The sequence below is a fragment of the Rhinolophus hipposideros genome (assembly GCF_964194185.1).
Source record: "Rhinolophus hipposideros genome assembly, chromosome: 7".
Taxonomy (NCBI): domain Eukaryota; kingdom Metazoa; phylum Chordata; class Mammalia; order Chiroptera; family Rhinolophidae; genus Rhinolophus; species Rhinolophus hipposideros.
In genome coordinates this window covers 47,540,665-47,556,277 of record NC_138053.1, presented here as the reverse complement: position 1 = coordinate 47,556,277, position 15,613 = coordinate 47,540,665, and the positions used below count along the sequence as shown (strand labels likewise).

The 15,613-nt window shown below is 38.5% G+C and overlaps 1 protein-coding gene across 1 annotated transcript; it reads left to right on the top strand.

Annotated features, from left to right (window-relative positions):
* Positions 1-306: 306 nt before the first annotated feature.
* Positions 307-15,461, top strand: LOC308499839 (V-type proton ATPase subunit S1-like protein). Its single transcript, XM_081053704.1, has 5 exons — positions 307-342; positions 1,905-2,140; positions 7,772-7,822; positions 10,793-11,033; positions 14,944-15,461. Exons 2-5 carry the CDS (start codon positions 1,992-1,994, stop codon positions 15,244-15,246), a joined length of 744 nt encoding a protein of 247 aa, XP_080909830.1. The 5' UTR covers positions 307-342; positions 1,905-1,991; the 3' UTR covers positions 15,247-15,461.
* Positions 15,462-15,613: the final 152 nt, after the last annotated feature.

Here is a 15,613-nt window from a genome sequence, read left to right as displayed (position 1 = left end):
TATAAAGAATGGTAAGACCTGTAATTGTTCCTATGATTCTTTAGGGGGTTGAGGAATGGTTTTGTCTGTGACAGTCTTCCCGGAATACTAGTGCTTGCACCAAGAGTCTGTCATATGAAAATCTCTTAAACTAGTATACTCTAAATTATGAGCCAAAAGAAGCTCAATCCGGTATATTTCACAAGTCTGGTCTATTTCACAGTGCTTAGCATATTATTAGCACTGAATGACACTAATCTATCGATAACATTTACCCTTTGTACTCATGTCATTTGTTTTACAGATCAACAGAATAATGGAGATATGAAACCAATCCAGAATTTCACAGTACCAATCACACAGGTATGAATATGTTAGGAAGCTAGATTGTATTTCAAAAAATTTAAAACACATATCAATCAGGTCAGAGCCACTGTGAAAATATAAATGATTCTATTAATAAATAAAATTCTTGCTTGAACTTTGGGTGGGGAAGTGTATCATGGTAATCTTATAGTTGAGGAAAATACTAAAGTTTCACTTGCTCTTGTAAATTTTCATTACAATATTAAGTTTTACTTTCGTTGCTTTCCAAGCAGGATTACTGTCGTACCACTTTATCTTTGGTTTACTGTCAAGCGTGGATTGCCGCTGCCTATTAAATTTCTCTTTCATTTGTATACACCGGAGTAACTGGTATGGAATAGTTGATCTAGATAAGTGGATCTTCTTTCAGGTACAGGCCTGCCTTTGTGACCTCCAGAGTTAGGTACTGAAGTGCATTGTCTCAGGCTTCCTGGAAATCAGCAAAGGTTTCCTAAGATGTGGAACGATGTTAGAATACCTTGCTAGTTTATGTATATGAAATGACCTGGTGCTACTATCCAAGACAGTAGCCACTAGCCACTTGTGGCTATTTAAATTGAAATTCAAATGAAATAATGTTAAGTAAAATTGAAAATGAAGCTTCTTAGTCACACTGGCCACATTTCCAGGGCACAATAGCCACATAGAGTCAGTGGCTACTGCATTGGACACTGCGGATAAGAACATATGCAATATTGTAGAATGTTCTGTTGGACATTGATGGGATGGAGAATTATGCTTGATTTCTAAAAACCTCCTGTTTCCTTTGTTTAGAATGTTAATTTTTTTACTTAAAGTCCTGCATTATTTGAAATCTTAAGATATTATTTTCTGACAAGATCACTACCATTAGTTTCATGACATGGTGCATTTTTAAAAAATAGATTTTATTGTTTTTTTGAGTAGTTATAGGTTTACATAAAAATTGAACAAGAAGCATAGAAGGTTCCCACGTACCCCTTCAATCCCTAACACTCCAATTTCTCCTATATTTAACATCTTGTGTTAGTGTGGTACATTTGTTAAAATTGAGGAGCCAATATTGATACATTATGATTAACAAAAGTCCATAGTTTACGTTAGGATTCACCCTTGTGTTGTACATTTTATGAAATTTAACAAATTGATGAGTATTACACGGAATTCTATAGCATATAATACTACAGTGTTATATAGAATAATAGTTTTCAAGGTCCTAAAAACCTGCTGTGCTCCACCAATTCATCCCCTCTTTCGTCCCTCAGCAGTGACTTTTTAAAGTCTATATTGATGGTATTTGCAAAGTTGTTTTTTTGTTTGTTTGTTTGTTTTTTACAATTTGGCCTTTCCCATTTTGGGTGTGTTGTGAAACTGGGTTTATGTGCCTTTCAGGTATACCTATCATTTTAGGCTTGTTATGATCTGGTCCACTCATCTTCTTTGCCCCACAATAGCATGGACTCTGGAGCTAGAGAGATCAGAGTTTCAACAGGTTGTGAATTAGACCTTTTACTTCCAAGAAGTCTTTTGTACTATGGAAACTAATTTATCTCTTAAATCTTATTTACTTGGTTAATTAGGCCTTCTACTACAATCTGAGCAGACAAGAACATTTAGAAAAAAAACCTTGGAATGCTTTCAGCCATCATAGCCCCATTAATGTCTCCATGGGTGGAATTCCCTGTATTCTCTTCTGGACCAAAAGAATAACAATTAAATTTAAGAACCAGACCTGGCTGGACCTTACAGATGAAGATTTTGGCCAGAAGGCAACAGTGGATCTTCATGACTCAAATTGCAGTGAAGAAAGTGCCAAGTAAGTTGACCATTTTGCTAGAGGAAGCCCTTGGGGCCATTTTAGTCTATTAACTGGATGGTCCAACTTTCTGTCATGTCAGAAAAAAAAACAGTATGCTCTTTTGTACATGACTCAGACACACATCTTTGAGGAAATGTTTAATGTCTAAAATGGAAGAATAAGTCAGAAATTAATTTTTAAAATTTTGTTATTTTTTTCCCCCCAGTAATTTTCTTCAGATCACTTTAGCTGATTGTTACAATACCTGGTGGAAAATCAGGCTCTGGAACTGAAGGTTCTCAAACTCATTCTGAGAAAGAGAAAAGGATTCCAGGTGTGTTATCAATTCCAATGTGAGGTGTCAAAGTACTTTTGTCCACCAGGGAGCAAATTATATATCACAGAGTAGAGTCATACATATTCTAGTGGGTGAAACAGAGATGGCTGACTTTAGTCAGGGCAGATGTTTGATTCTAGGGAGTGTTCAGAAGTTGTGGAACAATATTTGCAAATGCGCAAATATACCTTTGTCCAAATTTCAGAGTATTTTTTTACGTGTTTCAAAATGGTTAGAATAATTACTTTCGACTTGAGATAAGCAAATTAAACAAATATCCCTTTAGAAGAGGAAATCAGTTTCCAATGCCTTTCTTTGCTTTTCAGTTGTCCAAGAGAAGTTTTTTGCTTGTATTTGTTTTGGTCCAGTGGGAGGAAGTCTGGCATGTCCCACTTACTTTCTGTAAACCTCCTTGGTTTCAACATTTGCTGGTATAATGGAGGCTTTTGGAAGATTCTGTTCTGGCCTGGTTTAGATGGGCAGAATGCTTTGTATAAACCACAACATACTGGTATGTGTGTGTACTGTGTGTGTGTGTGTGTGTGTGTGTGTGTATTCTTTTTATATTTGTATGCTTTGGCTGGAAATACTTTTTTATTTCTGAACTTCTCATTTAAAAATTCTTGATGATGGGTAAAAATGGATTATATTAATATAAACTTGCAAGTTATATTACAAGTTTTACTATTTTGTTATGCAGGATAACTATCTCTTGTTAGGGAATTAGGGAATTGTAAGCAAACGCACCCAGAGTTCTCCCAGATTTGTTTATTCTGTTACAGCACAGCTATCAAAGAGACTCCAGCACTGCTGAGAACTCAGGATTTTTTCCTCAGGCTCTAATTAATTCCCTACAGGGTGCTTTATTTGTGGTCAGCTGTGCAGAGAGAAGCTGATTGCCTGGGGATCATCTTGCCTGTCCATAGCTGACTGACCACCCTTGATTCCATTTATCCTGATCCCAGAATATTTGTGGGGAAGATCAGGGTACCACAGCTTTTTGCTGGGTGTTAGATCCTTGATGATTGGGAGCCCAGAGACAGAAAGCATGAAAACTTGGCTTCTAGTCCCAGTTCTGCCAGTGAGCTTTGTGATTATACAAGCTGGAACCACCGTAGAGTCATCATCTGTGAGATGGAGATGATGGCATCTATCATTTTTTAAAAATTAAAGTTTATTGGAATGACAGTTGTTAGTAAAGTTACATTGATTTCAGAAAAGCAGACACACAGACCAATGGAATAGCATTGAGAATCCAGAAATAAACCCACATAAATAAGGACAGATAATTTTTGACAAAGAAGCAAAAAACATAATGGAGAAAAGACAGCCTCTTCAATAAATGGTGCTGGGAGAATTGGATAGCCATGTGCAAAAGAATGAAACTGGACTGCTATCTGTCACCATGTACCAAAATTAACTCAAAATGGATCAAAGACCTGAAACAATAAACTGCATAGAAAAAAACATAGGTACTAAACTTATGGACCTTGGGTTCAAAGAACATTTTATGAATTTGACTCCAAAGGCCAGGAAGTAAATGCTAAAATAAATGAATGGGACTATATGAAACTGAAAAGCTTCTGGCATCTATCATTTTAGTTAATAGGCCTTGAGCACCTACTGTGAGCCGGTACCATGCAAGACTTCACAGGCACAAGGTCTGTTATTCCTCACAATGCTATTGTGAATAAGTCCCTGAGTCACGGGCGCTATTATTACCCATGTCCCAGGTGAGGAAGTCAAGGCTTTTAGAGGTCAGACAACTTGCTAAGATCATACAGCTTGTACGGTAATAGAGCTGGGGTCTAAAACGTCTTTAACCATGACATTTTACCTCCTCTCTCGGCCCTATCTCATACGGCTGGGAAAATCAAACAAGGAAACTTATGCATGAGAACTGGGAGAACTTGTCAAGTGCTACTCGAAGTAGTTGATTACCTTCCTAACATGCTAATGCTAACTAGAGTAAAATAGTGTCTAGTTACCTGGTGAAGAGGCCTAGGGAAGCTTTGGTTTTTGTGATGAACCCATTAATGATTGTGTGGGACCTGACTTTTTTCTTCTTGGTCACCTGCCGGGAATTGTACTCAGGACAAGAACTGAGTGTGCAGGATCTACTTCCTGGAGTCCCGCTCAGGCGAATGTGAAGGCAGGCTTTCTGGAGGGCCCACCCAAGGGGACGAGTGGGAGGCTTCTCAGGATGTGAGGCATTCAGGGCCCAGCTGCTGAGACCGTGCGTCCCTGATGCCCAAGAATGGTACAGGGTAGTGAGATGCCTTTGCCGTTAGGAAATCTTCTGTTCTCAAGAACCAGAAAGGGAGTCCCTGAAAGTCATAAGGCGTAACCACAGAAGGTCAAAAGCACAGATTAAAAAACAGATGACCATGTTTTAGCAGTTGGAAACAAAATGTTCAGGGAAAGGCAAATTGCTGGCAGACAGATTAGCTAACAGGAGTCTTTTTAAATACTGAAAGCCCTACAAATAGAGCATAATCCTAGCATCTGTCTGTATTTTGAATTTAGGCACTTCCAGGCTGAAGAATTCAGAATCCATTTTGAAAGTTGGGAGGGCAAGGCAGTTGGAAGAATAAAAGAAGCTCCTTTTTGAGTGACTCGCTAGGTGCTATTTCTTTGAGTTTCCAGTTTATGGTGTAGTGCTTGGCACTGGAAAGAGTCTCACTGAATGATCGTTCAGTTTGCTGTGTTGAAATCTGGCCTCGTGTTCTTTAGTCTGCAGCAGAGCATGTTCACAGCTTTCAGTGAAACCAGGATGGCTGGAGAAAGTTCTTGGAGCACCACAAGCACGGAGGCCATTGAGCTGCTCCATCAGTAGAGGGGAGCAGAGATTAGGGTAGTCTCAGCATCACTTCGCTTTAGGGTTTAGTTCCTTAGCTGTAGGACCAGTTCATGGGTACCTATCAATTGGCAATAACCACATTGATTCCCTTTTAAGTCCTTGGAAAAACTAGAGAAATTTCTGTTAGAATAAGTGACCAGTCAAATTTATAAAGTACTATTAAAGAAATGCATTTTATTTCTTTATTTTCAGTAATTTGTAACAGACTACCATAATATTGTTAAAGAAAGTGCCTTTTAAAAACTTGCTTTACTGAGTAAATTAGCTTATAAAGTGTTTGTAAATGAGTGCTTCTAAGGTAGCTAAGCTTATGATGTTAGGGAATAAAAATATTTATAGGTTTATTTTAAATACCCCCTACCTTTCCTCCATAATAGTATTAAAATAAACTTCAGCTCAGTCGCTGACATTTCTCTTTCATGATAAGTGGAAACAAATTAATGAAATTATATCCGTGTGGTGTTTTTTTCACGCTTGTAATTAGATATGTTATAACTATCTACTTTTGCTGCTTTTGTTTTATAATGTATACTGTGGTGTTATAACTTTTATATATTATCATGTCTCATAGAATTGTCATCCTTTGTGCATTTATATTTTTCATGTTTTCCCATTTCAATTATTTATTTAGCTCTTTATCATTCCTATTTTTAACCTTATTGAAATATAAATAAAATATACTAAACAGCACATATTGAAAGTGTACAATTTAATCAGCTTTGACATATGTGTGCACCCATGAAACCATCACCACACTCAAGAGAGCAAACATTTAATCATCCTCAAAAATTTCCTTGTGCCACTTTGTAAACCATCGCTCCTGCCATTCCCACCTCTCCAGGTAACCACTGATTCACTTTCTACCGTTATAAGTTTGTATTTTCTAGAATTTTATATAAATATAATCATATAGTATGCACTCCTTTTTAGTTTGGCTTCTTTAACTTTAGCATAATGATTTTGATATTTATCATATGCATACATCACAACTTAATTATCTGTTCACCTCTTGATGGAAATTTGTTTCTTCCCCCAGTTTTCAGATAACTTTCCAAATAAAATTGCTATAAGCATTCATGTACAAATCTCTGTAGGAACACATATTTTCATTTCTCTGCGGTAAATACATAGGGGTGGAAAGGCTGGAATGCATAGTATGTGTGTGTGTATAGCTTTTTAAGAAACTGCCAAACTGTTTTTTGAAGCTGTTCTATCGTTTACCTTCCCAACAGCACCCTATGAGAGTTCCGATTGCTTCATATCCTTACCAACACTTGGTATGGTCAGTGTGGGACTGTATTTTCTGTTTCTGCGTGGTTAGTAATTTCTGGACACCTTTTACTGGGACTTGGGTTAAAAGATGAGCCTTGGAGTTAGTAAAAGACTTCCCACTTCAGAGGAATGTGTTCATATGTCAAGGAATAATGAGCTTAGGATCACAGAGACATTCTAGGGCTTGGAAGCCCAGGGAAGCTTCTGGTCTTCCCTTTGGAGACATTTATTTACAGACTGTGGTATTAGACCTCAGCTGTTTGTTTCCTTTGTGGAGAACTATTTGCATCCAGGCTAATGAAACTCATCTGCTTATATTCTGAGATATGTACCAAGGATTCTTTCTTTTTCTCTTCTCAAGGGAAATTTTTGACTCTAAGGAGGCACATGTTTCTGCTGTCTCAGGAGGTGATGGGGGGCTGCTGTCTCTCTCCTATATAAACTCTCGGGTTCATAATTTGGTGTTCCTCGCCTGTATTACAAATCTCAGCATGTGCAGGATGATATCTGGCTTTTTTCATGTTGCCAGGGAGAAGAACTGGGTTAAAAGGGAACCAATGTGGTTATTGCTATGAGGAAATCTCGTGTTAAATTTCAAGAAAATGTCAATAAATATAGATATTAAAAGCTTAAGAGTAGGTATTTAAAAATGTTTTTATAACTCAGATTACTATACCATGGTATCTTATAGTGGTTTTATTTTATATTTTCCTGATGACTAATGATGCTGAGCATCTTTTCACGTACTTATTGGCTATTTGTATATCTTCCTTTGTGTAGTGATTGTCTTTTGACCATTTTTAAGTTAGGTTGTCTTCTTACTGAGTTGTTAGTGTTATTTATTATATTCCAGATACAAGTTAATTATGTATGTGTTGTGAATACTTTCTGCCATTCTGTGGCTTGCCTTTTTTGCTTTCTTAATAGTGCCTTTTGAAGAGCAAACTTTTTTGAATTTAACAAAGTACAATTTATCCGTTTTTTTAATGGTTCACGCTTTTGTGTTTTTTCAAGAAACCATTGCCTACCCATGATTGCAAAAATGTTGTCCTATTTTTCTTTTATAACTTTTGTAGTTTTATTTGTTGCATTTAGGTAATTTTGAGGTAATCTTCGAGGATAGTATGAAGTAAGGGTTATCCTTATTTTGCTAGACTGTATTGTTTCTGTTTTTTTTTAGGTTGTCTCTGAAGTTCGGTGATGCTGAAAATCCCAAAGGTCTCGGTATAAGGTAGGTATTGGATACCACTTTGGAGTATCATAGGTTCAGCAGTTCAGATTTGCTCCATATAATGTATTCATTCAACATGTAAGTATCAAGCGCCCACAATGTGCTAGGCACTGACATGTGAGATGTCACATCTACCTAATTACACTGAAAAGTCAGTTGCGTTATGTGATGGGATTCTCTAGTAACGCTTTCTTTGGTTTTTATGAAGGCATCTATGGTTTCCTCAGTTATGGACCTGGAGAACGCATGAACACATGAATGTGAGAATGTGTTACCCTTTTCCTCTGAGCAAAGAATAAAATATATTTAAAGCTCCAAGGGCTGAGGCTCTGGTTTGAAGTTATTTTCTGTACAGCTCCTTACAGTGAATCACACATCATTTAACAATCATGAAAACGTGTCTGTTAGCTGAGTTCCCCAGCAGACAGTCAGCACAGGCTTACATTTTTCTGTGTTTGTGTGGAAGGATGTATCTGCCAACAGTAGTTTATCCAAGCAGTTAGGAACTGCCCTGAAGAGGGCAGCAATTTGAAGGCATTACTTTTTTTTTTATTATTATAAAAATATAATGTTTCCTTTCCTATAAGAGCAGTCTTTTAGTAGAGGTAGCAGCTGTGCCTTTAACATTACTTGAAAACCAGCAGAATGTGTTAGGGCAGTCTTTCCTTAGCTGGGTTCTATGAAATACTTCTGCTCTGTGAAAATATTTCTAAGATTCCCCAGAAGAGCCATTCTGTGATCAAACATGTTTGAGAGAGACTGCACACCATGTGCTCCTCTTGGAGATTCACAGTGTAAATTTGTATATTAACGTTTCTTTGAAGGTAGGCTCTTTAGAAAGGTTGTTGCGCTTGCTAAATTTGATTAACCCAATGTTCCCTACCTTTAACCTTGGAAAGCTCTCTCCTCAGAACACGGCCTACACATCATGGGACACAAATGTTTAACTGATCATAATAGAGAAAAATGCATGCCGTCACCTTTCAGAGAAACTTTGTAAGAAAAATAGAATACCACAACATGACTAAACACATAATGTATCTGTTTGATATAGAATGGGGAATATTTTTTATTCAAATCATACCTTTTTCCCAAAAGGAAAATAGCTTTATGATTTTTTTTTTTGATGATGATGTGGCAAACACTGTCAGTACTCCATCTATATCCCCTCAGACATTTCCATTTCAGAGCACTGTAGTCCACCAACTGAACTTTGAATCGCCAGTTTTTCTCGTCTAGAGGTTTTCACTGGCCAAAGGGGCCCACTGCCTCCCTCCCTATCCCAGCAGCCCTCACCCAGTGACTGAGAGAGGTGTATAAGTACCCCAGCTCCCTCACCCTCGGATGACATAACTCAGACATGCGTTTTACTCTGGCTGCCATGGTCCCCTATGGGCATTTAGCCCCATTTGCCCACTGTAGAAACTTGCTTAATAATATGCTATTTCTGGCTGCCTTACGTTCTTTTGTTATTTCTCTTCTCTCTGTTCTACATATTTTGAATGACTAAATACCCAAATAAATTTGGGATCACCTTCCAAAAATATTTCCTGTATTCACATTGTTATCTCAGAGTCTGCTTCTGTAGAAGCCCTAACTAAGACAAAGTAACATAGGTCTATTGACAACAGAAAAGTCAGAAAAATTGAGTTATAAAAAATGAAAATCACCCATAATCCAACCACCATTTGTAATCACTATTAACATTTTGATCTCTATTCTTCCAGAATATTTTTCTGTGCAGTCACACATTCTATTTTTAGTGAGAAAAATGATCATGGCCTATGCATATTATAATGTTTTTATGTTTGGAGAATATTCCATTCCACAATGGCTAAGAATAAGAGCTCTGGTCACCAGACTGGATTCAAAGCCCAGCTCCAATACTTGCTCTCACAGTGAACTTGCCAAGTTATTTAACCCCTCTGTGTCTTAGATTCCTCACCTGCAAAGTGAGGATATAATATTATCTTTCTCATGGTGTTGTAGTGGAGATTAAATAAAATACACACAAAAATCATAGAAGGGTGCTAGAAACATAGTAAGAGCTATTGCTATTATTTTTGACCATTATTTATTTAACTAATTCCATAATATGTCCATTTAAGTTTTTATCAGTCGTTTTGCAAAAATAAAATCAAATGTTAACTCTAAAACAGAAAAAAAAACACCTGAAACTAATATAAAATAATATTGAATGTCAACTATAATGAAAAATAAATATATATATATATATATATATATATATATATATATTCATGAGATGTAGAGTATAGCATAGGGAATATAGTCAATGGTATTGCAATAGCTACATACAGTGTCTGATGGGTAGTAGACTTGTTGGGGTTATCACTTTGTGAGGGGTGTAAATATCTAATCATTATGTTGTTTTGTACACCTGGAGCTAATAATGAAAAAAAAATAAAAGAAGAAATGGATTGCAGGTGGGTAGGATCCATCACCCTCTAGAACAAAAGGCCTAAGAAGTGTTGTACCTCAAATTCTCCTGGAGGATTCTATCCTCAGGGTTTCTGAAAAGTGCAGTTTTAAACAAAGTCCGAGGTGATGCTCGATAGTGGGGTCCTGGGACCACACTTTGAGAAACACTGCAATAGACTTTTTTTTTTTTTAAACACTTTAGTCTTTGCATGTTATTCGTTAAAAAAAAAAAAAAAGTAGTATTTCTCTTAAAAACTAAACTAAACAAAACAAAAAACCAGAAATAAGCCGAGCTTCCTGTGTTTTTCCTTTTGTAGGAATTGTATTGCTCACTTTTGTGGGCTGCCTTGTCATTTGCGTTCATTCCCACTCAGCAGGAAGCTCTTGTTCAGAACCAAAGTGAAAGGCTCTCTTGGAGCCACTTCTACTACCTGCCAAAAGAGGGCGCAATTGTACTGTTCATAGAGGACGTCGTGTGTCAGCAAATGTAAAAGAGCTTTGGGGATAATACTGTTTTATGATCATTTTCAGATTCACCCTTACCAGTTACAACAAGTTGTCCATGCAGAGCTGGTTTAGTCTGCACCGAGTCGAGATTATTTTGAATAATTCAATCCAAGCAACTTTTAACACAACTGGCATCTATGCTCTGACAAGTCATTCCTACCACTGCCAGCAAGTCAGCAGCCTGCGGCGATATGATGCCCTCTTGTTGCCCAGTGACATGGATGACATGTCAAGCCTGTGGGAGGTCACTTTTGTTGATTTCCAGGTAACAAACTAAAACATATGCTCCTGTGTGTTTGGTGCCAAGGAAACTCAATGTTTGTGTGACAACACCTGAGATTGAAACATAGGTGTTTAAAGGAAAGAAAGGAGAGGGTACCTTTAAAATAATGTTGGTAATTTTTTCTTTATCCTCTAAGGTCTGAAATGGAAGAGAATAGTTTCGTCTCCCTGCATACCCCACACCCCTCTTGCTTTCACAGTCAGTTTTATGCAGTCACTAATAATTATCAGGGAGGAATGCCAGCAATCTAAGCCGGAATGAAGCCATGGCCTGAAGCCCAGTGACTGACACTTCCAAGAGCGAGAGGCCCTTCTAGGGAGAGGAATTATCAGACAATTATTTTATTTCCTTCAGGGAGTGCAGCAGTGATCCTATCGGGGCAGATAAGAAGTACATCTGTAGTGTGAGTGACAGCTTTGGCAGTTAGCGTAGGAATGGAACTGTCAGCCAGGGAGTCAAAAATATCTCAAAGATCCTCTTGAAAATATTTGGGGAAAGGCATGGGGGCATAAGAGGTTCTTTTCACCATTAGAATGTCAGGCTGAGAGACATCTGTCAAGTTCCTCTGTCCTGTTTACCTGTGAAAAAAGCTTTAACTTGTTCTTCTAACTCACTGAAATCCATAGCAGTCACACTTATCCCTTTTATGGGCACTTAACAATCTTTCCCGTATATAAATGGAAGTTCACATATCTGTGTATATATGTATACTTACATATATTGAATATGTAATAAGTATATTTTTATATATGTATTTACATGCCTCCCCCAAGCTTGGAGAGGTGTGGTATTGATGAGATGCAGCTTGGGGTATGGAAGGAACTTGGATTTTAGAGCCCAACAAACCTGGTTCCAGATTACTTCTCAGCCACCTGGCCAAATTACTTCATTTTTTCAATTTTCAATTTTTGAATTTCAATATCCTTATGCATGTAAAGAATTCACAGCCTAATTTATGTGGCAACCCCAGGACTGTGGCAGGCACGGGTAAATAATAACTACCACTGTGAGCCCCCTCTTGTGTGTCAGCACTGTGGTAGTTATTTTATGTGTTTGTCTTCCAAATGTATCATAATGCTGCAAGGTAGCTATTATCATCTATATAAATGACGTAATTAAAGCTCTAATGATTACATAATTTTTCAAAATTATATAACTGGTAAATGGTAGAGCAGAATTTGAATTCTGGACTGTCTAGCTCCAAAGGCATATATATATATATATATATATATATATATATATATATATATATATATATATATTTCTCTCTCTTGCCCCTTAAAAGAGAGGCAGGCAGGAAGGGCAATGGGGCGGTAATAATGAAAACAAGGAATAATTCACCCACAATCTCATCTAACTAGAACAGAGGCATTCACTGATTTATGCCTCCACCCTGTTCCAGAAATGACTTATGGTGACTTATAGACATACTACAAGAAAGATAACTTTGCAAAATAGGCGAAGACATAAGGCTAAGAAAAACAAAGGAAGAAAAGAGCACTTAGAGCCACTGGTGACGTTGGTATATAAAACCACAAGGCCATCTGTCCGCCCTGGCTGGGGGTGGCTCAGTAACTTGGCTCTGAAGCTTTGGAGCAGTCAGCATAAGAAAGAATCATCATCCAGTTACAAGTCCATGGGGTCCATAAGACGACTGAAAATGCGCTTGCGAGAAGTACGTCCATCCCAGTGTTGTGCAGCACGTGCCGATATTTTGGACAGCAGCCCTACAGTGAGCACAGCATTGGGTGTCAGAGGTGGACCTTATTAAAACACCTTAATGGAAGCAGATGGCAGAATGCAAACTCAGCCCGAGCGAGAGGTGATGGTGGCTGAGGGATGTATACAGAAGGCAGCATCCCACATAGGCTGCTTTGCTGATCTGGCATACTCCAGAAATAAAGCATGGAGTGAGTGATGTCACGTGCATGGCACACTCAGATGTCTCAGGTAGGCCAGCTGGGGACTGTGGCAAAGTGTAGCCAGCATCACAAGGAGCGTATGTTATTCAACTCCAGCGGAGTTTTGCTTTGTGGTAATGCCGGTCCAATGTTGCTGGATCTTTTGACTTGTCAGTAGAAGCTAGAAATCTGGATTCTTACAGGAAGTTGTCAGGGTGTTCAGAACTCTGGGCCAAACAAAACACACCTGTGGGCTGGATACATTGTACTTGCGCTCTCTAGTCCAGAAAAGGGACGGACAGCATACCCTTCAGGCATTCTCCACAGATACTGTTCTCAACCAAGTTTTAAGAATTACGTGGCAGTCAGTGTGAGGACATTCTCTTTGGCTTGATTTGCAGCATTAATTGAGGCCAGCTTTTTATAACTAAGAGCTTGACTCTTCAGGCAGTACTCTGAAGATGAGGCCACTTTGCCTTTTCATGAAGGGGGCAGGCCAAGGATCCCAGGAGCCAGGCCAAGAATCTCCTTCAGAATCTGTTTTGGATTCAGTCTAGAGCCCAGACAATTGGGTGAGAAAGGCCCCTAAGGTATATGGCGTGATGGGTGGCTACAATCATTTTAGCATGGAAAAGTGCTACGTGTTTCCCCCAAAATAAGACCTAGCTAGACAATCAGCTCTACTGCGTCTTTTGGAGCAAAAATGAATATAAACCTGGGTCTTATATAATATAATGTAATATGATACCGGGTCTTTTATTAATTTTTGCTCCAAAAGACACATTAGAGCTGATTGTCCGGCTAGGTCTTATTTTCTGGGAAACCGTACTCGGCCCACTTAAGTCATAAAAACGAGTTCTCAGTAAAACACTCATGGATAATTGCATTTTCTGTTGTATTCCTTTAAATCCACCTGGGTGACTGGATAAAGTGATGCAGTACAGAGTTGTTTTCTAAAAGCCAGCTAAACGTGGGGCTGTCTTCCGCAAATGATTACTGTCGTTTAGAGTAGTTGCTCTGTAGTCTTGTTTCTTTCATTGTGACAGTATTTAGATACTGGGCCAGTTGTCAATTTGAACCTCTCCGGGTTCCCAGTAATTAAAGCACTTCATCTTCACATCTGGGAAAGCTTTCTTTTCTGTTCTCTGGATAGGACAGGAGGAGGGGTTGATATACAGCTCTTCCAAAAAACAGTACCAAGTCTGTAGAGTACGACTAATAAAGAGGTGATGGGAAGAAGAAGAGACAGAACGCAGTAGCAGTTCTGGGGCAGTAAACTGAGGCGTAACGCTGATGCGGTGTGACTTACTGCTTCACCACACTTAATGCTGTGTGATTCTGGACAAGTTACTTAACTTTTGTGCCTCATAGTCTCCATGCATAAGGTAGGGATAAAATAGTAATTTACAGGCTCTTATACAAGTAAATATTAAATGAATTAAAGCGATGTCTGATACGTAAAAAGAAACCCTCAATAAGTGGTGTGAGCTTTTATTATTTTCCATTCTACCGCATTGAGAATCATATCTTCCCTTAAAAGACTTTTTCTGTCTAATTCCTGTCAACAGAATCAAAGGCAGAAAAACTGAGACTTAAAACTCTTTGGGACATTGATACTAACACACAAAATTTTGAGTGCGTTCAAATTTTAGAGATACTTCAGCAGTTGTGGTTGGAGATGAACAAGAACATTCCTAAGAAACCGATGAAAACAAGTTTTATTTAAGAGCCTTGAATTTCATGAGTGAGCCTCTTAATGATGACAATCATATATCCTAGAGGAGTTTCTAGGTCAGTCTTGATTTAAAATTAAGTTTCACTGTTCCATAAGCACACTCATATTTGTTAGATCATGCATTTAAATTATTCAGCAAAAAATGGTCACAATATCTTAAATTTGCCTCATTAGGGGTCCAGAACCCCCAACTCAACTGGGAAGATCTCAGAAGAGAGAGAATATGTCACTTCAGCTCTGCTCCTTCCCCTTGCAGATCCAAGGCTTTCCCATCAAGGACAGACGCTTCGCTGAGGCCCGAGACTGCACCCCTTCCTTCTCACCAGCCATTCTGATTGGCTTGGCCACGGCCCTGATCCTGCTGCTGGTCCTGGCCTATGCCCTGCACATGCTCACCTACCTCCGCTATCTGGACCGGCACTACGATTTCATCGCCTCTCCAGCCCACGTCCCCCAGTTGGAAGCTCGAGACGCAGCAGAAGAGAAGGAGCTGCTGAGGAGCCAGGGAGTTGAATGCTATGAACTGAGAAGCCAACCGATCTGCAAAATGTATGTTTAGCAGCACAAACCCCGTCTCCCTCACAGAGTCCACAGTGGTCTCTAAAAGGAGTTGTTTCTAGTCTGTGCTGTTCGACTTGTGATACAAGGTTTTCACCAATGGCTTGATAAAAAAAAAAGAAAAGAAAATACATGCACAAAATACATTTTCAAGCAACCCCTCACCTACATAGATAGACCCAGGGCAATGAAAAGGGAATTCTTAGGAATCCCACAAAAATAAATACGATCGTTTATTGCCCCAAAGCTACCTTGAAAGCAAAGTGATGTTTCAAGTTAGGGAAAGTGATGTTTCAAGTTAGGGACTCACACAAAAAAATAAAGATGCAATATGAAGAAGGGAAAACACACTTGGTCCTTCTTGCCTG